At 45.0% G+C, this 24,873-nt stretch overlaps 1 protein-coding gene and 1 long non-coding RNA gene across 2 annotated transcripts in view; one reads left to right on the forward strand and one right to left on the reverse strand.

Annotated features, from left to right (window-relative positions):
• Positions 1-24,873, forward strand: part of SH3BGR (SH3 domain binding glutamate rich protein) — a 66,297-nt gene that overhangs the window by 2,718 nt on the left and 38,706 nt on the right. The window contains exon 2 of the mRNA XM_006262516.4: positions 12,345-12,530. Coding sequence (XP_006262578.2) covers positions 12,345-12,530 — 186 coding nt within the window. The remainder of the gene's footprint in view (positions 1-12,344; positions 12,531-24,873) is intronic.
• LOC109280354 (uncharacterized) lies at positions 12,515-24,002 on the reverse strand. Its single transcript, XR_002086645.2, has 3 exons — positions 23,677-24,002; positions 21,804-21,981; positions 12,515-13,701 (listed from the first exon to the last, which is right to left on the reverse strand). It is a non-coding gene; the product is annotated as an uncharacterized LOC109280354 (long non-coding RNA).

Genomic DNA, 24,873 nt, shown 5'->3' on the forward strand with positions numbered 1-24,873 from the left:
CCTAGAAGCATAGATACAATCTCAAATTTGGTTATTTACATTTATTAGCAAATATTTATTTGTTTTTATTGTGTTTCAAAACATAATGGTCCTTACCTTACTTGATGTAAACTGACAGAACTCTATTGTTTAAAACATGATCCTGTAGTTCTATATTTGCAATTAGTTAATGACTTAAAAGCTTTTCTACAGAGAATACAGTTTTAGTCTTGAATGCATGTTGATGCCTTGGACCAGATTCTCAACTGAGGTGAATCAGTGTCACTCTGGAGCTAACTCTATTGCATTATATCACCCCCCCCCCCCCGCCTCCACTAATTTATAATATATGTTAAATAATTTATCTTTACTATCTGTCTCCTAATAAAAACATACAGCTGATGCAGAACTATTCATGAAGGAAAGCTGAGAATCAGCACCTACTTTTATTATACAGGTCTATCCAATGGTTGGCTTGAAATGAATCATAAAAATTGAAGTAATTTTCTAACTATCCATGGATATGTTTAGACATGTCCTTCCAGTTTATAGTGTACTTAATAAAACATATCTTAAATCATAAGGAGGTTTTTCATTTCTTAAAGTGAGAAAATTATTCTACTTCTGCTATTCTTTTCTGCTGTTTATGGTTAGGAGACATCAGAAATCTTTTTGTCTGATCTTTTTATGTGCTCGCCTACCTATTAAGAATCAATTTATAGTGATTAAACCAGATGAATCAATGCTCCATGTGCCAAGCTGCAAGGCTATTTTGGAACTCCCATAGGATGGAGTAGGATGCATTTGTTCCATAGTTAGGTTTGAGGTTGTATGTCAAATAGAGAGGAAGGGTAATAGCTCTTAAAATACAGAAATCCATGGGAATTAGGCACTTAAATAATCCATGTGCACCACATCTTTAAAGTGTTACGACTCTTTCTTGATTACATTATTTAGCTCTGTGCTACTCTGTGATAGTATGTAAATATTATGGGAATATGTTTGTAACTTCATGTGTTAATATTATAGCTGTCTAGTCCAGGAGTGGGCAACCCCCGGCACAGGTGCCAGAGCATGGCACGCAAAGGCATTTTGCTTGGCACATGTACCTCAGGGTGTATGGCGGGGAAGGGACCAAGGCCGTACTGCCACAACAAGGATCAGGCCCCTCACAGCTTCCCTGCAATCTGCCCCGGCACACCAACATCTTACAAGTCAAGGTTGTGGGTATTTTTGGCACACTGCCCAAAAACATTGCTGATTTCTGGTCTAGTCTCTGGGAGGAGGGGAGAAGGAGGAGAGGTCACAAGTAGGATTCTAGCCAGGTGAGGGCGATCAAAGTTTTGTATGCAGCACTGAACCTATAGACATATTTTAGCTTCACTCACTCATTTAATAAGACTGTACTGAATATAGAACCATTGTCTTCTCTTGTTCTGTCTGAAACACCAGAGAACTGACACTGGGGAAAAACAGAAGAAGATGGATTTGTTCATAGGAAGACTGGAGCTCATATTTCAAATAGAGAGTGAGGGAAACCTGTTACCATTTAGGGCATGGACAGAAGTGATATTTGTTGCATGATTGGCCCCTTGAAAGTGCTCTACAGCCATGGCCTGACAGAAGTGTACGTCTGCAGAGTGCTTTAAAAGTGCTTGATTGCATGAAAAATTAACCCTCATTTAATGAAAGTTCACATGAATGTGCTCCAAAGTGAAGCTCCTTCATTAACTTCTGTTTGTCTCTGTGCATGAGGAGGGGACAAACATTAACTTCTGTTTGCCTTCCCTCCCACCTTAGGACACCTGCAATCCACCCCTCCTCCTCACTCCTCAGTGCAGGCTGGAAAAAGCCCAGACCAGAGCTCTCTCTCCTGCTTTCCCCCTGTCTCATCTTGCAGACAACACCAGAGATAGGAGGAGAGGGGGCAGGGTTTGCATTCTGCTGGATTGACTCCAAAGTGGAGTTTGATCCTCCCTCTCCCAACCAAACACTGAACATCTGTTGGTCAGAGGGGGTTTGCAAAATCATGGTGCTTTCTATGAAGTGCCATGAGTTACAGTGGGGAGCTGCATGTTTGTCAGCACACACAGAGCCAACAACTGAAGCTGTAATAGACATAAACAATTCTCATTCAGCACATAGTCAGGAACAGGTTGTCTTTGTAGCATCATATTCAAAAACTGAGTCAACTTTGCCAATTTTAATGATCCTGCTTCTATAAAACTTGCTGATTTAGGTGCCTTTTTTTGCTGTTGGGCACCCAGGGGCAAATGGACAGTAAATAGGCTATGGATATTAGGGACACAGAAGAAAATGTTTTACTCTACAATAAATAAAACTGCCATTGGTACTTAAATGGCTAAATACCATCTGTTGCTTTTAAGTGCCCAATAGATGTTATTTATTTAAACATTCTGGCTTCAACTTTTAGGTATATGGTACTGACTGTATTGTAGAATGTAACCCTGTCAAATGGGAATAACAGCCTTCTCTCTACTGATCTCCTGGGAGAATTGTCTGTCCTGTCTGTCTAATTTTAAGCATCTACATCTGAATATTTCCCATTCTGCCAAACACAGGTTATGATACCAGAAAGTCTCTGCTGTGCCTGACTATTCTGGGCCTCTCTCTGAAGGTGCATCTACATGTGCAATTAAGGCGATGCAATAAACTGGAGCAGTTTGAGCTGGAGTAAACTTGCTGGCAGGAGGTGTTAGGTAGTGGAGGGACTGGTTGGGACACAAACTGTGTGGCGAAGTGGCAGGCAGGAGTCTGGCCCCTGCCCATTAACCATCTACACATGCATTTCAGTGTGGTAAATCACTCCACTGTAAGATAGTACTGTCCCCAACAGTACTATTTTACAGCAGAGTTAATTAGTATATTGTGCCCTAATACCAGTGCATGTGTAGATGGTGACACTTTACTGTGGAGCTAATTAGTCTACTTCGCAAGTGTAGATACATCCTGTATGTCCTATACATTGCTAAGTTTGTTTGCATTTCTCTCTTTTAAATATTGTTCAGTTGAGAGATTCTTTTGGTCAGCCAGATACCTAAGGGCATGTCTGCCATGGTAGATTCTCTGGCTTTCTGGCTTCATTTTTAACATGCCCTGATTTTTCTGACTGCTGGGTTGTAGTTGGAACATAGTGGTGCAGATAGAGTGAAAGTAGGGTTAAGAAGTATACATGAGTATAGAACACAGTTCACAGAGAAGTACGATAATAATAAATTGTTGACTGAGGATGACAGTACCAAAAAGTGGCATGGATGTGGGCAAAATCATACACTTTTAAAAAAGTGTAACTGACTTGAAAGAGGATAGAAGATGATTGGTAAAGTAACTTTTCTTAACTCTACCTCCCCAGTGTGTACTTACACCCCCCCCCCAAAACTTTTTCATGTCTGTCTCAGAACTGTTATTTCTTTGAAATGAAATAATGATGTGTCAGTACATACAGACTTTGATAGGCTATGTGTCTGGAATTAAATAGCTAAAAGGGGGATGAATCCATCACCTCAACCTATAGAAAGTATGTATGGCCATAATCCCTTTGACCTTCAACCAAACTTTCCCTCCGGACAATTTGTAATAGTAGGTTTTTAGACTGGCCGACAAGCTCCTTGATGTGTTCATTTGGTGGAATTTTGCTGGTGAGCTCACCTAAATAATCACCTAGCGGGGGGGGGGGGGGGGGGGGGGTCCAATCTCCCTTGCAGCTTACAAATATCATGGAATCTGTGTCATGATAGATACCGGTCTTGCAATCTGTCTAACAGCTCGTACAACTCTTAGCGTGCATAAGCAGTGGTGAAACAGGCTATAAAGATGTTCATGTTACCTGAGAGCATGTAATGCTCCTTGTCTTGCTTCCAAGACACACAGGCTGTCAATTAAGTCTCAAGATGAAATTTCATAGGTGGGAGAAAAGTGGTAGCCAGAGTTCTTCGGGCTCTCTCATGATGCTGGTGTTGGGTAGGTTGGTTTTCTGACTGAATTTACCCCACAAAGAATTTAGAAACAATTTTGGTATTTGGAGCTTTGCGGGGTTGGGTTTAATATGCTGTGGATGTAAAGCCATGCCTTCTTTTTGGAAGAAATTGGCCACATATCTGTCTTGTTTTTCTCAGTTGGTACACCAGGCAGGGTAGCCCGAGACTTCCTGCTTCTGCTGGAAGTGCAGTTTTATGTACTGTGAAAAAAGGGTGTTAGACCGTTTGGCAAAATGCCAGACTTCATAGATTTTTAGCTACTTTGTACCCCTTGGGGATAGCTTTATTCAATTCTGGTGTGCACCACATGCCCAGGAGGGCCCTCTCTTTGTCAATGTGGTTGCACTTTTGCTGTCTTTTTCCTGCGCAGAGGTGGCAGAGGTGGGGTCTGAAATTGTCACAAATGATTTCAGGGTGTCCAGCTGGGAATTGCTTTATTTTGTTTATGAAATGGTAAAGGCTGGTAAAATTGTATTAGTGTATTTGTTTGCCAGGATTATTTTGGTAATAAAGACAGATGGCATTAGTTCTACTTCCAAAAAGAACATCCCTAGGTACCAGAGGAGAAGGCAGATGTGTTCTGCTTAAAAAAATCTGTGAGCTCCCCATCCATTTCTAACAGAGCCCTTCACTCATGCTCCCAAATGGTCCTAATGGTAAACCCCTCTCTCTTGAGATAATTGGTCTTGTGCAATGCCTGGTAATTAAAAAACCTGTAGGCAGTCCCTGTCAATGGGTTCTGGTCTTTTTCATTGTAGCAAGTGACACACCATGGAAAAAGCACCCATTAAATTCAAATGCCATGGGTTCCCCATCAATTTTGGCATAGCTGTCTAAAAAAATAGGAAATTCCCCACTCCATAAAGCATGCCGAATTTGAATATTTTCTTTCTCCAAGATGTACATTAGCCACTGGGTAAATGGGGGGTTGAAAACCTCTTTTTTTGTCTGTGATAGTTGTCTGAGGGGAGAAGTGCTATGGTCTGTGGTTCCAAAAACATAAACCTGTACATGGCCATACAGATGGAGGCCAGCGTGATGTATTGGAAAGGATCTATGCAGCATTTTACATTTTGGAGTTTACTATCTATATTCACTCAGTCTACCCACCATGTCATTTTCATAACAGTAGAAGAGGCAAGCATCTTTCAAAATGTTTATGTCCTGCTGGCAATAATAGGCTAGCTCCTTTTGCATGTCAAAGGTCTTATTGCAGTTATCTTGATACCATTCTAAAAACTGTTCTTTCTCACCAGCAATCATATGTTCAACACTGTAGTACTCCACCTTTGGGAGAGGTCCTACATAATTTTGGTTTTCTGCCATGTTAAAAAAAAATGTGGGAAATACCTTTTGCACCCTTCAAAACCCATCACTTGGGGAAGCTAGCTAAGTTTCATTGGCAAAAAGTTTAAAGAATCTATGAAATGGGTGCTTAGCTTGGTCACTTCTATACACATGAGTTTACCGCCCTGGGTGATTAGTTTCACGCCCATTTTTTTCTTCAGTAACTGGCTAATGATGAAGTAACTATTATAGTTTTTGGCGTTGTGAGCTATAAAGGTGTAGTCCTTGAACTTTTTACCCATAAAGACCTTAATAAAATCAGACAGACACTCTTTGCCCTTTAAACTCCCAAGTGCTTTTTGTTTTTTTGGCCTTAGCTTTATGAGCCTTTTTGGAGTATTTGCCTGAGTCTTTCTGAGGTTTTCCCCCCCTGTCTTGAGCTCCATTGCAACAATGTAATTGGGCACATGCATCCCTGTCTCCTGCATATATTCAAAACGTACCCCACACATATTTCAGGCTTTGTAATTGGTGCAGAAAGCACTGATGCTTGTTTACATCTGTGATTTTCCCATAACACTGCTTGCACTGCCTCCCTTTGTACTTGTGCTTTTTGTTCACATAAGATTTATACTCACCGCACAAAGTTTTAGTCAGACATTCGATTCACTTTTCAGAGATCAGAGCCATGTGCCTTTCTAAGCACTCTTTGAAACAACACAACAGTTTACCATCAGGGCACCTCTGTGTCTTGCCCATGTTGTCAGCGCAGTTCGGGCTCAGGCAAAGATGACATTGGAACCTGCATGTGTGGCTATGACTGTACAACGTCTGACAAAAATTGCAATAATTTCTGAAACCAAACACCTTTTTCATATCCAAAATACCGTAACAATGCTCATCATATAGCAAATGAAAACAGGTGTCAGGGTATCTGGGTGTGTCATGTATTTTAAATAAACTCCACTCATTTTTTCTTTATGCATTACTATATGAATGGTAACTTATTCAAGGTTTTCAGACAAAGTTAGTTGGTGGAGCATAACCTTTTGATGTATGGAGAGGCCTAATTTCCTGTGCAGTTCTTTGGCACCATTTAGCAGTTCAGTATCTGTGGCCCCTCTATGTTTTGTAATAGCCAATAGACTGCCTGCAAAGCACAGGTTAGTATCAAAGGTATACAGGTCAATTAAATACCCCCTCCTTTTAGCAGTGAACTGGGAATAGGGGATAGAGCTTATAACTCTATAGCTCCCACCACCCACGCCTCTCACAACAACCACAACCAACTAAAATGTTGAATCAAGCAGTAGTTCTCTCTGGCTTTATAACAGTGTTGCCCTGTTGGGTCAGGCCAACTCTCAGGATCTCAATATCGTGCTGTTAGACAGGACGGTGTGACACAATAGCACATATACAAACACACAACTCAATTAGGTGCATACACACACTACCAGCTCTGGCATATACACATCCAAACCAGCCTAGGCATATGCATACCTATCACCAATTCAAGCACATACACTATACACCCCAAAAGTTAGACACAGATCACTAATTTGTATATCATGCACACAATTATATATATATATATACACACACACACACACTCACCAGTTCACACACATATAACCCACCTACACATACACACAGGTATGTTCCTAACTTGGATGGTACAGTGTGTATGTGTATGCTTGGGGTACCTGGGATAGTTGGGGGAAGGTCCAGGTGAGAGAGAGAGAGTTAAAGAGTAGGGAGTGAAAGTTGCCAGAACCAGGATTAGAACCAGTAGACTACAGAGAAGCTGGCTGAGGAACTGAGGCTTGGGTTTATTCAAGGTACACTGGGGCTGGAAACTGAAGCAGACAGCTGAGATATTGGGGCGGGGGGCAGATAAGTGGTTGCAAGGAGGAGACCGCCAGGAAAGAAACTGAGGCAGAAACCTGGTTGCTCAGGGGAAAAGGAAAAGGCAGTGGGGATAAGACAGTGGCAAAGGAACAGAGGGTTTGGAGGCAGAAAGGAGCTCAGGACAGGTGCTGGAGGTGGCAGTGAGCCAGAAGCAGGAAAGGGAGAAATGAGACAGAAGTTAGAGGGGTGAGGAGCAGAGATTGGAGCAGGGCCAAACCATAGTAAAGCAAAACCCAATTTAGGGGTCCAAATAACAGTTTTTCAAATGCTGGGTTATTGTCTCTGTTCCTGGGTGAGGTCTGTGGTTCCTGGATGAATCAATGCGAGGTGATGGCCTTATCGTTACAGGCCATTCAGTAATTCACACATACCCAAAAAACAAGCAAACAAAAAAAAGGTTTAACTCCTTATCTCTATACTCACAGGGCCGACCCCCACCCCACCCCTAATTCTACATTTACAGGGGACTAATTCACACCCATCCAACCTCTCCTCCCAAAGAAACACATAAAGTTTCAAAAGCTGATTTCAGAAAATTTACCTTTTATTACTGGATAAAAACCATGAATGTATGTGTTTATTCTGCTTTTCTATTTTAGAAGAAGGGGTTCCATTTGAAAACAAACAGTTAACAGGCAGTTGTTATAATTTAGTGTGCTTATATTAATACAGCCACAAATAACCCTCCATTTTAAAATAAATGTTTACCTTGCTGTGGTAAAATTGCATGTGGCTGTCCCACTAGATAAGTTTTCTGTAATAAAAATCAAATGATGCAATAAATAAGTCCTCTGTATTAAAAATTAAATAAAACAGTAAGAAAAAACATGTCTGTGTACTGTACTTTAAAACAGAGTCACCACTAAAAAAGATTCCCGTTAGTCTTAAAATATGTTGATTTATATCTTGATATAACCAGATAACATAACCATGGGAACCTTGACCTCCCTTATCAAAAATAAAACCCCAGCACTTTTCAAGAAGCCTCATCCTCAAACAGTATTTCATTATGCCATAAAAAGAAACACGCATAAGAGATTTTGTGAAGATTTTATGTTCTTGATGTGAAACAGGACCTGTTGATTCGACGCCTAATTGTCTTCTTAAATTGTCGTCATCATCCGGTTTCTGTTCTCTGCAAAAACAGCTGCTTCTTTCTGGTGTCAGCTTTACAGGTGTGCTGGTAGGCAGGTTTTCTTGAGTCATTAAAAAGGCTTCATCTAACTGCAGAAGGGTTCAAATAAAAGCCTTAGTTACCCACTGTTTAATGAATCCTTAGCTACTTCTTACCTCCCCACCCATGGGTTGAACCCACACCACCATCAAAATCTAAGTGTCCCTGACAACCATGCTTCAAACCTCTTACCGGCATCTCTGCTCCCCCGATGACCTCTTCTTCTCATGCAGGCTCTGGCACAAAGCCACCCTCTTCTTCCAAAATCTTAATGTCTGCTTTGGGGGCCTGGGCCTCCTTTTGCATGTTCACTGGGGCTTCCAGACCCAGGTCAGGCATCTAAGGAAGTCTTTGGGTTAGGGGGCTGTCCTTCTCAAAACTATTTCTATGGTAACGGTTTCTATGTGGCTATCTAACAAGTCTTGGGGTTGTGGTGAAGGTGAGGGACCTTGCAGGCATTGTGTAAGAATCCATAGCTGCCCCTGCTTGCCTTAGTGCGGTCTCAGACAAACAGAGGGCCCGCTTGGGAAAGCAAGTAGACTGGGTGGGCTTGCAGCCTAGGCCCCACCCCTCTACTCGCTCTGGTTGGTTTGGCACTGTTCTTGGGGAGATCTGAGGCCTCTGAAACCCCTGCCCATTGGTTGGGGGTGGTGGGGTGGGTTGTCAGAGGAGTCACAATGCCCTCGCTGCCCCATAGGCCATGCCTGTGCCTGGTGGGCTAGGGCCTGATAGGTCACGACTGTACCATGTTAGGGCAGGTCTTGCAGCATGAGGGGTGGGCTTTGGGGCCTGAATGGACTGTCCTTCTGATGTCATGGACCATGTGCTGGTGGTGTCACACACCATGTGCCTGGGGGCAGGAGTGGAGTGTCTGATGTCATGCATCATGTGACTGGGGTTGGGGACAGAGTTGCTGATGTCACACACCATGTGGTTGGGGGTGGGGTTTGTGATGTCACACCTCATGTGACTGGGAGTTGGCAGTGGGGTTGCTGATGTCACGCACCATGTGACTGGGGGCAGGGGTGCGGTTTGTGATATGTGTCATGTGACTGGGGGCAGGGGCGGGGTTTGTGACTTCACACATCATGTAAGGGGGGAAGGGGGTAGGGTGATGGGGGGTGGGACTTCCAGTGCCAAGATGGCCACCTGTCACATTAATGGAGGTGTTTTATAATACTATCGTTTTCCAGCTTCCAAGGTAGGCTGGCATTTTAGCTGCCTTATACACAGTGGCTTTTATTGTATTTTTTTTCTGTCTTCCTACCATCTCTCTTTTTCAAATCATCTGCATTTGGTTTTTTCTTCACCTGTGGACCAACTTGGACCAAACTTCTTCACCTGTGTCTTTAAGGTCCTCCCCTTCCATGCGACCCTGGTCAGGCCACAGCTGGAGTACTGTGTCCAGTTCTGGGCACCTCACTTCAAGAGGGATGTGGACAACATTGAGAGGGCTCAGAGGAGGGCCACCCGCATGATCCAGGGACTGCAGGGCAGACCCTACAATGAGAGGTTACGGGACCTGAACCTGTTCAGCCTTCACAAGAGAAGGCTGAGGAGGGATCTTGTGACCGTCTATAAACTCACTAGGGGGCACCAGAAGTGTTTGGGGGAGACCTTGTTTCCCCTAGTGCCCCCCGGGATAACAAGGAATAACAGCCACAAGTTGTTGGAGAGTAGGTTTAGATTAGACATCCGTAGGAACTTCTTCACAGTTAGGGCGGCTGGGATCTGGAACCAACTTCCAAGGGAAGTGGTGCTGGCTCCTACCCTGGGGGTCTTTAAGAAGCGGCTGGATGCCTACCTGGCTGGGGTCATTTGAGCCCAGTTTTCTTCCTGCCCAGGCAGGGGGTTGGACCTGAAGATCTGCAAGGTACCTTCCAACCCTACTTCTATGATTCTATGATTAACAGAAGCCATAAGCTTGGATGTGCCATATTTGTTTTTTAACCACTGTTACCTCCCCCAGGGTTCATGGAACACTAATTGGTGTTACTCTATCAACTACATTTGCTTTGATTTACTTGGTTTGCTCAGTGAGATATTTTAATGCTGACAACATTGATTATTCTGGCTTTTGTAGCATTAGGTTCATTATTATTTTATGCATATTTTGTCTGATTTATACAGATGTTCTTCTGTAACTTATCCAGATGGAATGCCTCTGTGCAATCTGAAAGCAGCTATTTGTGCCATCAGAGCATTTCCCAAAAATTGTACAGTTAAGCAATCATGTTAAAAGCAATCATCTTAAAAAAAAAAAACAAACAATAAAAAAAATCAAGCAAGCAAAAGAAGAAAAAAGATTAAGCTGCTGCAGACTTGTCAGAGACATGTTCACCCATATCACTTTTCAATACTTTTTGTTACAGTTGGCATTCAGAAGTGTTTTGTTGTTTTAGTCGTCTTTGCAAACATGTTTTTTTCCTAGAAGTTTAGACAGCGTCTTCCTATTGCTCACTCCTTGCAGAAGCAAGCACTTAGCTGCTGCATTTTCAATGAGAGCAAAGAATTGTATCCTTCTAATACTACTGGAAATTAATCCTTTCCATAAGATGCTCTGACAAACTATAACTTTTTATGTGGATTAGATTTTAGAAATACAGTACTAAGTCAATAGTCAGGCTTATTTTTGTCTCATCGTAAAGCTCTGAATTCTATGGGCTCCGTGCCACTTTGGGTCTCAGTGTTCAAATATTTCATTTCTGGAGCTCAGGTTTCAAATCACATGATTGGTCATAAGTACAAATTATCTTGGTGGGATCATTCTCTTTGTTACCATTTTTATGTGTCACTAAATTATCACATGGCTTAACATAATTAGCAGGAAGAAAACCCCAGATTTGAAACACAGTCACTAGTTAGGAATATATGAATAGCAGGTCTGTGGGAAGGAGCTTACACAAGACCTGTTTGCTCTGTGCTTGGCTCAAATCCAGGCAACCAGTTCCTTAGAAATGCAAGTCTCTCACAAGCAAATTTAGAAAATCCCAACATCAAAATTAGTATTAAAGCAATGGATTATGCTGCAGCATTGTTTTCAGGACTCCAGTTGTGACATTAGACTCAATATAAACAAGAAACGTTTAATCTTTAACAGACATATGAACTGTAGCTGTATTTTAATTTTCTTAATTTGTGACTACAATGGCTCCTGATGTTCCAGTAAGCATCTATTCAAATATAGGAATTATGAAAAAAAACCCATTAATTGAGCCTCCTTTATTGTCCCTGTGCCTGCCTTAAGTGTTAAGAGAGGGACACAGAAGGAAAAAAAAGGGGCACCATTCTAAGTAAATAAATGTTCGTAAGTGTTGTTTAAAGGGAGCTATTATACCCTGCATAGAGTATCCAGTCTGAGGTGTAGTCACCTGTTCACTTACAGTGCTTGCAAATCATTGGAACAGGGGTGACACATAGGGGGTGCATGCGGGTGCACATGCACCCCTGCATGTGGCGGTGCGCCCCCTGCAAGAAAGTGCTGCCGACACTGTCGTGGGTGGTCGCCACTTGCCACCCCGCCACTGCAATCCCTGCTGGCCGCCACTGCCAGCAGTGGCTGCAGGTGGTCACTAACTTGGTCAGTGCTCGCCATTCCCCCCCCCCCGCTGCCAACAGCACCAGCAGGAGCTCCCCAGCTTACTGCCACTGGGTTCCCACCGCTTCCGCCGCCGCCACCACTGCCACGCTCCCACCACCACCATGCCCCCCACAGCTGCTGGGGGCATGTGCTGTTCATGCATTGGAATATTTTGATGTATTAAGCTGGTACATGTTAGTATGTATTACTTGATGAAATATCGAGATAATCCTCCCTTGAAAGGAAGCAATTTTGCAATGCCACAATGGCACTAAACTGTTTGAATGTACTGTTAAGTTGAATGTGTGATGCCACCCTGAGATAGCTGCACAGAGATACCTGCACTCCATAACAAGTTAACATGTTTTTTTAGCTTACCCAAAAATAACAATTCTTATTTTTTCCCCTTTCCAACTAGATCAAGAAAAAACAGCAGGAAGTACTGGGCTTTTTAGAGGCCAACAAGATTGACTTTCAGCCACTGGACATAGCTGGTGATGAGGACAACAGGAAATGGATGAGAGAAAATGTCCCAGGTGAAAAGAAGCCACAAAATGGAATCCCTCTCCCTCCACAGATCTTCAATGAGGAGCAATACTGTGGGGTGAGAAGTCATTTGACACTTTTAGGGAGTGCTGGAGTGATGTTGAAGCTATGGCGGTCCAGGAATTATGCGAGAGGCAAGGATTTTTGTGGGTGATATCTTTTTATTCGACCAATGGCCTGGTTGGGATAAAGTTAAATGAGCTTTTAAATGCAAGGCATTTGATATTTTTCATAACGTTGTAGGCTTTTATAAGGACTTTACAGAAGTACCCTAAAACCATTGTTCCTACAATAATCAGGGTTAGACATGAAAAGAAAATGGAGTACCTGATTATCTCCTTTCACAGAAAGGACTTGGAGGAGGGAAAACATACTAGAGCATCTCTGCCTGGTGAACTATATGGGGATTTTCTTTCCTCTACAGATAGAGAGTCTGTGGAGGCCTATAGACATGCTGGGACTCAATTAATTGATTAATTGAGTCTTCTGGAGTGTGCTAATTAGCATGCTCCAGCCAGTCTCTACGTTTTGTGTATTAGTGTCTCCATGCTTCAAAATGGTGATGGGGGTGCTTTAATTAAAGCTCGTCAAACAAGTTTTAGCATTCTGCTGCCATTTTGAAGCATGGGGTCACTGATACATGAGACACTGTGGGTGCTTTAATTAGAGCAGCTTTTGGAGCCACTTTAATTAAAGCCCCCCCCACCACCCCCTGAGCACATATAAAAATGCCCTGTGGGTTCATTGAAGGGCGTCAAGTTTCAGCTTGTCACCCATAAGGAGTTCCCTAGCAATCAAGCATTCCAGCCTGCTGGATCCGGGTCCTGGTAGCATAGCTCCCTTACAAGTGACCACTGGCTCCCTGCCCATGTCTTACATTACCCACATTGAAAGGGGAGCAGAGAACTCTAAAATAGGTGATGCTGCATTTCCTGGGATAACCAGGTGGCAAGGGCCTGCTAGGACAACGATTCCTTTTCCCAGCCTGTGTGCTCACCTTTGCAATTTTATCTTGACTCTTGACATGCCCTCCTTCCACACATAAGAAATAACTGACTAAATATAGAGTGCCAGTCACAGCATGTTTATCTGGGGAGGCATCGCTGGAGCTTTGAAGAGAGGCAGAAAGCCTTGCGCTGTCAGTTACACTCCCTGTCCTTCAGCAGTATTGTGGCTTTTCTCTTTGCAGTTCTGTTCCTTTTGCTCTCTCTAAGCCAGTGGTCTCCAGCCTTTTAAAACACAAAATCACTTTTTGAATTAAAGTGCAACCCAGGATCCACCTCAAACAAAATGTAGAAATAACAGTTTATATTTATACTGATGTTATATAAAGCTGAGATCAAGTGCTTAATATACCTAATTATACATTTTCCCTACTTACCAAGTCTTAGTGTGACACTTGTGACTGCATATTATTATCTGCCTGCTCCAGACCAGGCTGCCACTGCTGCAGGGAGCCGGGGCAGAGTTGTGATCCCCTGCCTGTGCACTCCTGCCTGGAGCGTACAGGCTTACACATCGTGGCTCTGCCCTGGCTCCGGAGCAAGTTGCCCCCGTCCCAAGTACCCATTGGCTCCAGAGCAGCCCCCTGTACTGCTCTCAGTCTGATCTCCATGGGGAGATCCCAACCCCAGCCCCAGCCTAAGCTTCCCCCTCCAGATGAGGCTGGGGTCTCCATGGAGACTGGCCCAAGCCCTGAGGGCAGGGGCTGCTGGGAATTGGAGTCCATTTTTCCCACCCCTGTTTTATGCCTAACTTTAGCTTGGGAAAAAAAAGTGAGATGGGGGACTGAGACTGAGATCAACTGTCAGAGGCTCCACGATTGACCAGTCGATTGTGATCTACTGGCTGGTGACTACTGCTCTAAGCCATGCTGTGGTTTTTCATAGGTTCAACGTGGATTTTATTAGGCTTACTGAGGATTTGAGCACACAAACAAGTTACCATGAAGTGAAAAAGGGTGTGAATTTACCATATGGCAACTGTCATTGGTGATGTGTAGGGGGTGCATGCGGGTGCATGTGCACCCCCTGAGCATGGCAGTGCACCCCCTACGAAATGGTGCCACCAACTGGCACTGTTGTGCCACTGTGCCACTGTGGTGGCACCACAGTGTGATGCCATCACCACACTGTGATGCCACCAACACTTCGGAGCTGCCTCAGAGATCCGGCCATAGGGTATAATGGGGGAAATCAATGAAATATCTATAACTTTGTTATATTGTCTCTGATTTAGGTGAAACTTGTAGGGGTGGTAGCCTCTGCTGAGAGCATGAAGCCTGCCAAGGGTCAAGAGGATAGGTGTAAGGGTTTTGGGGGAACTGCACCCCAAATTCTTGAAAGAAAAACTCATGTCACATGTATGTGTTACATCATGGGGGTGGGGGTGAAATCTCTAGCAGTGGTAGCCCCTGGTGAGGCCACAAAGCCTGCCAAGTTTCAAGAAGATTGGTGCACGGGTTTGGGGGGAACTGCACCTCAAACTGCTGACAGGCAAAACTCGTGACATAGATGACCTTGTGTGTGTTAAGGTGCAGCAGGCTGAAAACTGCAGGGGTGGTGGCCCCTGCTGAGGTCACAAAGTCTGCCAGCTGTGTGTGTGTGTGTGTGTGTGTGTGTGTGTGTGTGTGTGTGTGTCACTGCGGAAGTCTGTCCTCTGGGGCCCTGTACCTCTAGCTGCTAACAGGCAAAGCTCGTGATGTGGATGGGTGACACTGTGTGTGTGTATTAAGGTGCACCCTTCCTGCACAACATGGCAGTGTGCCCCAGTGAGGCCTCCTCCTCCCCTACAGCCTCACATCTGGTCCACCACTTTACATGACAACAGATAAAATAACTTAGCTGGCTCAACACTAGTAGCATCAGCAGCAGCATCAAAGGTACCCAAACGGAACTGTCACAGAGCCTTTCTTTTTAGAAAGGAATTGACAGCAAGAAGTAAAGATGTTGTGTTGTGTTGTGTTGGACATACAATGTTACTGTGTTTGATGGCTTATCTTGTGTTTTTATATCTATGTGTTTATTATGAAAAAAAAAGGAGTACTTAAAAAAATGTATCTTGGAAGCTTTAGCATTGAAAACCCCTTTGTCAGGATGAGGAAATACCTGCAGTTGGTCCTGGATGGAAAGAATAGTAAAAAAGCCAGAGGCTGGCCTGGCCCGCAAGGCAGGCAAGAAAGCCAGTCAGTGGAAATGGAAACGGAGGCATCAGGGGGGAGGGACAGGCTGGGGTGGGGGGAAAGGGGGATGTAGCAGCGCAGGTAAAAGTGCAGAGGTGCCTGGGGTGTCAGATGTCCGGCAGGTCGCTGTGTGCCAGAATTCCACTGTGTATACTGAGTCCGTGAGTTTCTGTACCTACTACTGAGGAGGCTAATGAAGTCCAGTTTATAGGCCCAGCTCTGAAAAGCGGTTTGTACATTCAAACAAGCACCTAACCTCATCACCAGAACTGAAGCCAACTTCCTACAGCTCAAAACACAAAACCTGCCAACTATCTCCAGTACCCCCACAAACTGCACACCAGACAACAAAACCCAACTACCTGTGGGGGTACATTCCTCATGAAAAAAAACAAAACACTCAGGCCTGATCCTGAGAGGGAACAAATTACAATGCAAACCACTTTTCAGAGCTGGGCCAATGCTCTTGGTGACCTCGCTTGCCTTGGGAATGCGCCCCCCCTTTCTGTCCACCTGTCCCTCACTGGTTCAGGGTGGCCTGCCTCTGCTTTGGGGGGGAAGGGGGCTTTGGAGTGAACGGGGGACTTCCCTTTCAGCACGCTTGCACTGGTGCCAGGCTGAGCAGGAAGAAGGGCAAGGGGGTGCTGCCTCCTCAGATGCATCAGCATTGCTGTGGTGGAAAAGTGTCTCTCATCCTTGCCATAGCTAATGTGCCTTTGGCAGTGCTGGCAGATGGCAAACCTAGGATCATCTGTCAGCTCAAAATGCTCCCACACTACACTATTCCCCCGCTTCTGGGTTGAGGGTGAGGATCCTGCCTTATCCCACTCCTCAGCAGGCTGGAGGAGCTGCTTCAGTTGAGCCACTTGCCTCCACAACCTCAGCTTTCCAGAGGAGACCTGGGTCTAGGGGAAACTTGAGGGGTGTGGAGCACAAACTCTGATTCCCCCTTCAGTCCCCAGAATTGCTTGAGCCAGCGTGCTCAGCATCCCTGATTCCAGCTCCAACTCCTCCTCTGGCAGTGGGAGGCTCACGCTGACAGATAACATTGGGGTGGAGGAGACAGTGATTCCACTGCTGGTGCCCACTTCTGGACTGAGGGGAGGTGGTGCAGGTGCAGGGATGTCAGGTGCAGATACTGCTCCCACCTCCTTGCTTCCACTGGCAGCACTGGTGTCATGGCTGCTTGGGAAGAGAATGCATCTGTGTTGGGGGGGGGGAGTGTCTTGCAGCTCTAGCTCTCCCCCTACCCCCTCTCTCTCCCCTGCCAGAAGACCTGGTACCTGCCTTTCCAGCACACTTCATATTGATCTTTCCTGTGCTGCAAAAGGTCTCTGTGTGCATGTCACTCCTTTTGTGTTGTGTGTTTTATTCTCTCTGTTGCCTGCGTGCACTAGACTCTTCTTTGATTATTTGCTTCAGTGTTAAGAGCTATGTAAAAATTGTGTGCTGTCTGTCTGTCTTCTTCTCCTATGAATATCTGATTTTTCTTCTTTATAGTGCGTGTGCCTCCCTACACAGTGATGGATTACACTGGCAGGGAAAACACAGCTTTTTTTTTTTCAAAGTTTGCAAAACAAAAAAAGAGTGTAAATATAAATTGAAAGAAATTTAATTGAATAGTATTAAGAGATGCTAAGATAAGCTAAATCCTACCTAATCCTTTCTAACAACAAAAAGGAACTGGCAAGTTCAACTACTGAGTAAAGCAACCAAGCTGAGATGCCTGAGTCTGAGGGTACCTTTCTCATGCAGTTCCTGATAGGGTACAAGCTTGCAAAAGGCACAGCATGCCTCCAAACAGAGGCTTTTATGCTGTTTCTAGGTCCCTCCCCCCAGACACTGTCATTGGAAAGGCAACCAGAGAGAAATCCTTCTCACTGGCCACCTACACATAGATTTCATAGACATTAGGCTGGAAGGGACCTTGGAAGATCATCGAGTCCAGCCCCCTGCCCAAAGGGCAGGAAGTCAGCTGGGGTCATAGGATCCCAGCAAGATAAGCATCCAATTGACTCTTGAAGGTGTTCAATGTAGGTGCTTGAACCACCTCCGATGGCAGGCTGTTCCAGACCTTGGGGACTCAGACAGTAAAGAAATTCTTCCTTATGTCCAGCCTGAATCGGTCTTGCAGTAGTTTGTAACCATTCGACCTTGTCATCCCTTGGGGCGCTCTGGTGAACAAACGTTCCCCCAGATACTGGTGGTCACCCCTGATAAACTTATAGGTGGCCATCAGATCAACCCTGAGCCTGGGCTTTTCCAGGCTAAAGAGCCCTACAGTTCTCAGCCTGTCATCATAAGGTCTGTTTTCCTGACCCCTGATCATGCACGTGGCTCTTCTCTGGACACTCTCAAGCTTCTCCACATCCTTTTTGAATTGTAGAGCCCAAAACTGGACTCAGTACTCCAGCTGTAGCCTCACCAAGGCCGAGTGCAAGGGGAGAATGATGTCCTGGGATTTGCCTGAGACGCATCTATGGATGCAAGCCAGCATTTTGGTTGCTTTACTAGCCGCAGCATCGCACTGCAGGCTCATGTTCATCTTGTGGTCAACAATGACCCTCAAGTCTCTTTCTTTTGCAGTGCTAGCCAGTGTAACACTGCCGAGCCTATAAGGATGCCGCAGGGTTTTCCTCCCAAGGTGGAGAACCTTGCATTTTTCAGTGTTAAACACCATTAGGTTCTCATCCGCCCATTTGCTGAGCCTATCCAGGTCAACCTGGATCACCCTCCTGTCTTCAGGTGTGAATGCTTTGCCCCACAGTTTGGTGTCATCGGCAAACTTGGCCAGTCTGCTTCTGACTCCAATGTCCACATCGTTAATGAAGATGTTGAACAATATGGGTCCAAGGACATGTCAGTCTTGCCCCCTGCTTTCCCCCACCCTGCTCTCCCTCCCTCCCCTATTCCCCCTTCTTCTTCTTTCATTTTTAGTGTCTGAAGCATTCAAAGCTTTTCTGAAGCATTTCGGAAGGTCTAAACCGCTTTGGACAGCTTGAACGAGCCAGCGCTTCGCTCCAGGCATGCTACTTCGGACACTGAAGGGTTCGAACTGGCCCCAGATCTGAAGCGTGGTCCGAAGCCTCGCATAGCCCTATTTTTTTGCTTCCTCAACCCCCACAGTTTTCATATTATGTATTTCAACTAGAAGCAGAAACACAAGTAATCATTCTCCCTGTTGAGGCTGGCACATTCCTGTTGAGGCTGCAAATCCCGAGTCGGGGACAACATGTAACTGACCACCAGAGGGATCTAAAGGAACCTCAAAATACATTTTCCCCCTATGGGGTGGTTCCAGGCTAGGCAAACTAAATGTAGCCACTATGAACTTGTCATCTCCAAGGAATTTGATAATCTGATTCCCTCTGAATTGACTCAGAGGATGCCTGTCTGGTCACAACTCTCATCTCTTGATAAGCATCCTCCTGAGAGGTCTGTGAATCTCTTTAAATAACAAAAGCAGCATTTGAGTCCCCAATCTGTGATAAAGAAACCACTCCTGTGATGGCAATATGATTTCTGTCTACAACATTTCTCTGTTGTGTTTCTGGTACCACTTTCATTATTAAGTACCAGTCTTGCAAGGCATACTGTCCTACTCTTAGTTTGGGAATGTGGCTGCTGCATCTGATAGCTATAGTATTAATTTGAGCAAAATGATCAATTAGATCTATATTTTCATTAATCAACAATTTTTCATTAATCAACAAATTTACCTGCCTCAGTGCAACAGTCTTAGTAACCTGAGCATCTTGGAGACAACTCTGCCACTGTTTACCCTGTTGGGCTATTTCATCTGTTTTTTTGTAAATGTACAGTGTGAATATGTAGCTCCTGAATCTGCTGTTTCATGTAATTTAATTCATGCACTTTCTGATTTATTTTTTTATTTACTAACTTATATCTAGGGATCCAGGTTTTTCATTTCCTGGGGAAAATAGAAAAAAAATGTGGGTTTCTCATTTTAATGGAGAAACACCTAGACTTTATACTTTTGCAAAGAGCTCTCTGCAGGCTGGAAGAGTTCCAGCCTGCTACGGGCTGGGGGGAATGGTAGAAGGGCGGTCAGACAGGGGGTGCCATGTGCATGGGCAGAGTGGGGCCAGGCAGGGAAGCTCCTTGTCATTGTAAAACCCATGCTACCCTGGTGAAGCAACCCCTGCCTGCCCAGCAGCAGTGGGGATGATGGTATGGAGTTGTGTCCCTTGCTGCTGCTAGGCGGCCAGGGGCACCTAACCATGGCAGGGTGGGGCTCCTAGTGGCAGCAATGAGTTTCCCCAGCCAGCCCAGCCACCCACACTGGGTCCTGCCTGATGTGCCGCAGGGGCCCAAGGGTAGGGCAGCAGGGTGGAGAGCCTGAGTCTGCAGTGGGCAGCCTGCACCCACACCCCCCACAGGCACCTCTCTGGCCATGCCATCTATGGGGGAAGGCGAACTGTGCCATGCACTCTGCTTTGCCACAGAAGCTGCCACCTCCCATGGGTGGCAGCTGGGGTTCAGGCGCTGTTGTGAGGGGCAGGGGGCGGTGGACCTGGGTTCCTGGCCATGTAGCCTCAGCAGGGGGGGCCCTCTGTCAGGGCTGGGAAAGCAGGGGGCTGTGGGTGGAGAATGAGTGGCACCAGCAGAGCTGAGGGGCTGTGGCTTGGGACTGAGGGGCCTGGACCTGTATCCTGGTGAGTGAAGGGGAGCTCTGATTTTCCATGACAAAAAAACCCAAAATCAAATGCCAAAATTTATAGATATTTAGAATATATTTTATTATAGTGATTGAGGCGCTCATAGGCTTCCAAATCGCTTTAAAATTGTAAATATCATAAAACGTTGTGTTCAATTGATATGCGCACGCGTGCATGTGTATGTGTGTGTGTGTGTGTGTGTGTGTGTGTGTGCTATATTTATATTTATTAGCGGTGTTTCATTTTAATCATGAATTTTTGCGTTCTTAAATCAGAGAATGAGATTTTTAAATAGAGAAAACCAAGATCCCTGCTTATATCCAGTAAGTTAAACATCCATACAGCACCTTTTTAGCTCTGGTTCCGAGTTTTCATTCTTGAAGAATTCTGAAGTCACTACCAAGTCTTTCCAAAGTACCTCTGGAATCCAGTAATCATGGAAGGAGAATGATCTTACCCCCCTCTCTTTGCTATATAGTCTAATACATTTTTCTAGGGCAACAACACTGTACACTGCTTTGGATATATCCCTATGATTTGGGTCCAGATTTAGGTCCATCATGGGTATCTTTAGAGGCTCTTGGGAAAAGGTGAACCTGTTCATGGTAAACCTTAAACCTGTATCTGGAATATCATTATTAATAGGCACCTTTAAAATTATGAGCAAGAACTACACGATTAAGCCTATCAAGGCTAAAGAATCCAGAATTATACAACATGCATGTTGTTTTTGCTCTTAAATTAAATTGAAAAATGAAATGACAAGTTATTCTTGTTTTTAAATTACAGGATGTGGTGCTTACTGTTAAATTTGTGCAGAATTTCCCACAAAGCCAAATTGTGCCTTGAAACTTCTTCCCTCTCTATTTTTATGAGAGAAAAAATAAGGAGCAAAGTAAAAGCAACAGTTTTTGTGAATAGGTATTGATATTTGAAATCTCCTAAATTTACTGCTGCACCTATTTTCAATGTTAATTCATTTATAAAGGGACTGTTTCCTCTATTAAAATCACCAAATTACTGCTGGGTAGCAAAAACTGGCTGCCTCCCGTCTGGCTCCCCAAAACTTGTCAGGATAGAGTACACTGAACCTGACCCCTTATCCAACATTAGATATTCTAAGGCTGACTAGTCTTTCAGGTAGTTTCTCTCACTGGGGACTTAGTTCCTTTTTTTAGCGTGAAGTTACATGTTATTCTTACATGTTGCAGGGGTTTGGGTTGTAGCCGTGTTGGTCTAAGGACATAGGCAGACAAGGTTCCTTGGGTGAATTTGATATCTTTTATTAGACCAACCGAAATTCACCCAAGGAACCTTGTCTGCCCATGTTATTCTTAGACCTTATTAGAGGCACTTAAAACACAAGTGTCCACAAGATAAACTTGCCTTGTTAACTTGTACTAAATGCCCTCTGAGCATCTCAAAGTTACGCTCTTTCAGGTGAGGATTAACTCTGGGCCATGCTACCTACCTTGTGTTAACGTAACTTCAGTCTGCTTCATAGCAATAAAACGAGAAATTTGCAGTCCTCCAGCTTCCCAGGATACACCACTTTCAGTACTCTACTCACTCAAGAGCAGGGACAGAGTCCAGGTGTCCTGGCTCCTAGTCACATCCCTGCTTGCCAGCCCTCTAGGGGCAAGTCGGAGCTGTGTAGGCAAGAAACAGTATTAACCATTAATGTGTGACTGCTCACAGCACATTCTAACTTTAACACTGCTTAACTTTCCACTTATTTAGTATAGTCTAAGTGTAACGTGTAACTGCACCCTTATCCACCCTATTACTTCCCTTATCCTATCTTATACTAACTTAAATGTACTTAAGGCCTACTAAAACACCACATTATAAGCAACTTAACCTAATAGTTTACTCAGTGTTTCTAGACTGTTTGTTATCAGACAGCACAAAGATAAACATGGATATGCTTGAAAAAGACAACTTATATTGGTCATAAAGATTTAGGGAAACAGCCTTTCCTCACATAGTTTGTTATCCAGAAATAACTTTCCTGTCTTTGTTTTAAGTCATGATTGGCTATCCAAAATCCAACCTAAAAATCCATAAATGCCTTAAGGTAGGAGTGGGCAAAATACAGCCCATGGGCTGCACTGGGTCTGCCAAGTGATTCTGTCTGGCCCACAGTAGGTCCCTGGGCCATGGTGTGTGGGGCTGGTCCTGCCACCCCCAGGGGAGGTGTCACCTAGCGCAGAGCACAGCCTGCCCCATCCCTGTGCATGGCTCTCAGGCATGCCAGGAGCTTTAGTCTGTTGGGCCAGGTGGCCTTGGTGGTGGGGTGGGGGTGGTCTGGAGGCTAGACTTGGCTTCCCAGCAGCCCCAGTGGCAGCGGCTCCTTCTGGCTGCCACTGTCAGCATCTCAATCACTGCAGCATGACCTGGCCCTGCTGCCCAGGCACCCCAGCCCATCCATTCTGTACCCACTGCCAGGACCCCTGAAGGCAGGATGTGCTTGGCTGGGTGGATGGGATGGGGCTGTGGGTGGGCGAGGAGCAGTGTCCAGGAATAGGATGGGCAAGCAGAGCCAGGGACATATGAGGAGCAGATCACAACTTTGCACCAGCCCCCACAGCCCCATCCCATCTACCCAACTGAGCGTGCCCTGCCTACGAAGGTCCTGGGATAGTGTAATAGGTTGCCCTTCCCAGCGGCATTTTTGTATATTTTTATTTATTTATTTATTTTTGCCTATGAGGGACACCCCTGAAGTCCCTTACTGTTTCACTTCTCTCTTTTGTCTCATATCCTGCCTTTACTCACCTGTCATGTCTTGATGTAAATTCAATGTTCTTACAAGCAGGAGACTGCCTATTGTATTTCTATGTTGGGGTTCTCAGCCACCACGGGCCTTGCCCCGTCTTTCTCTAGCTAAGCCTACCAGTCTAAACCCACCAGATAGGATTTGATTCTGAGGCTCTAGCTCCTTAATCCTCTCAGGTCCCATGGCCCTCCTTTTGCTTTCAACATGGAGCTCAGGCTTTCTGGCCTAGAGGCCTGTCTGCTGGATATAGAGCCAGAAGGCTGTAAGTTCCAGTCTGGGTAGTGGCCTAGAGCTCCCAAAGCCACTCTTTCTTTTAGCTCAGGCTACTAGCCAAGATGCCCCCACTGGGACCCGGCTTAAAAGTCCTGCAGCCAGCTCTGAGCTACTAGCCCTATACAGCTGCCCTAGGCCCTTTGGCCTTTTATGACTGCACCCAAGGTACCAATGAGGCCTCCTCCTCCCCTATAGCCTCAACCACAAACGACCGGTGCCAATCAATCAAAAATATAAACAGTATGTCCATGGGCTAGAACTGCCACAAAAAAAGTAATTAAAGCCAGCTTACATTTTTTCAGAGCTCTGTGCTTCTGCTTCCCACCCTCTGTTACAGTCCTTCTTCTGGGGCTGCCGCCACTTCTCTGAGAGTCCTCAGGAGTTCCTGTCCCACAGCAGCTGGACTGGTAGCCAAGCCTTTCTGTAGAACTCTTATGCACAAACTCCTTCCCCCTTGCCTGCTGACCCCAAGTGCCACCAAGCCCAGGGTTTTTATAGTTCTGGCCTGCCCCCTTCCGGTCACCTGACTAGCTGGCCAGGCTCAGTTTTTACCCCCATACCCTGCCAGCAGTCTGTGCCCAGAAAGTTCTGGTCTTAAAGGGACCAACCCATTTTCTGGTAACAGGGCTAGGGTTCCCTGTTAAAGCTGGTCTCCATGGAGAATTTGTCCATCTGGTGGTGGGTGCAAGGAAGAAATGCTCAGGACCAGATAGGATCAACTGGCTTAAGCCTGGCCTCCATTGACCCTATTTCTCTTGCCAGGTCAGCACCTCCTTCCCAGCCCTCAACAGCTCACCAAATGTCCTTAAGTGGCCCTCCAGCCCAAATAAGTGCCCATCCCTGCCTTAAGATGTGAGGGATGAAAATCCAGATTGGAATTCTTATGCTCGAGATCATTTAGAGTGACAATTCAAATTTTCAGTCTATTTTTCCTCTTCAAAAATGTAAGACTTCTTTTAAAGAAATGGGTCTAGGAATCAGTAGTTGATTTGATTCAGAACGTTCAAATAAAAAGCAACCCAAATTCATTATTTTTAAAACTTTCTTGATTGTTTTCAAAAAAGGGAATCTCTCAGGTTTTCTTGGCTTTTTACTTAGGATTTTTGAATGCTTAGCATTGGCGATAAATAATAAGTAACAAGGCTATCAGGCTTCCTAACAAGGAAACCTTTGTTCCCACTTCATTTTGGTTTTCTGTGTGCCTTTTGAATTACTTGTCCATACAACACATTTTTTTGCTCCATGTGCAGTTTTAAGTGAGCAACAACCTAGACCAGCAGTTCCCAACCCCAAGTTGTGACCCAAATGAGGGTCACGGGGGCAATGCCGGTGGTGCTGCACAGAAAAGATGAGCTGTGTGCTGGGAGCTCCCTTGTTCCATCCCCAAGCTGCCATTGCATACTGCTCCCAGCAGTGGGACACGGGAAAAAAAAAGTTTGGGAACCACTGACCTAGACCCATTTGCCCTCAAAGCAAATACATGTCTGAG

The sequence above is a fragment of the Alligator mississippiensis genome, chromosome 1 (assembly GCF_030867095.1).
Source record: "Alligator mississippiensis isolate rAllMis1 chromosome 1, rAllMis1, whole genome shotgun sequence".
NCBI lineage: Eukaryota > Metazoa > Chordata > Crocodylia > Alligatoridae > Alligator > Alligator mississippiensis.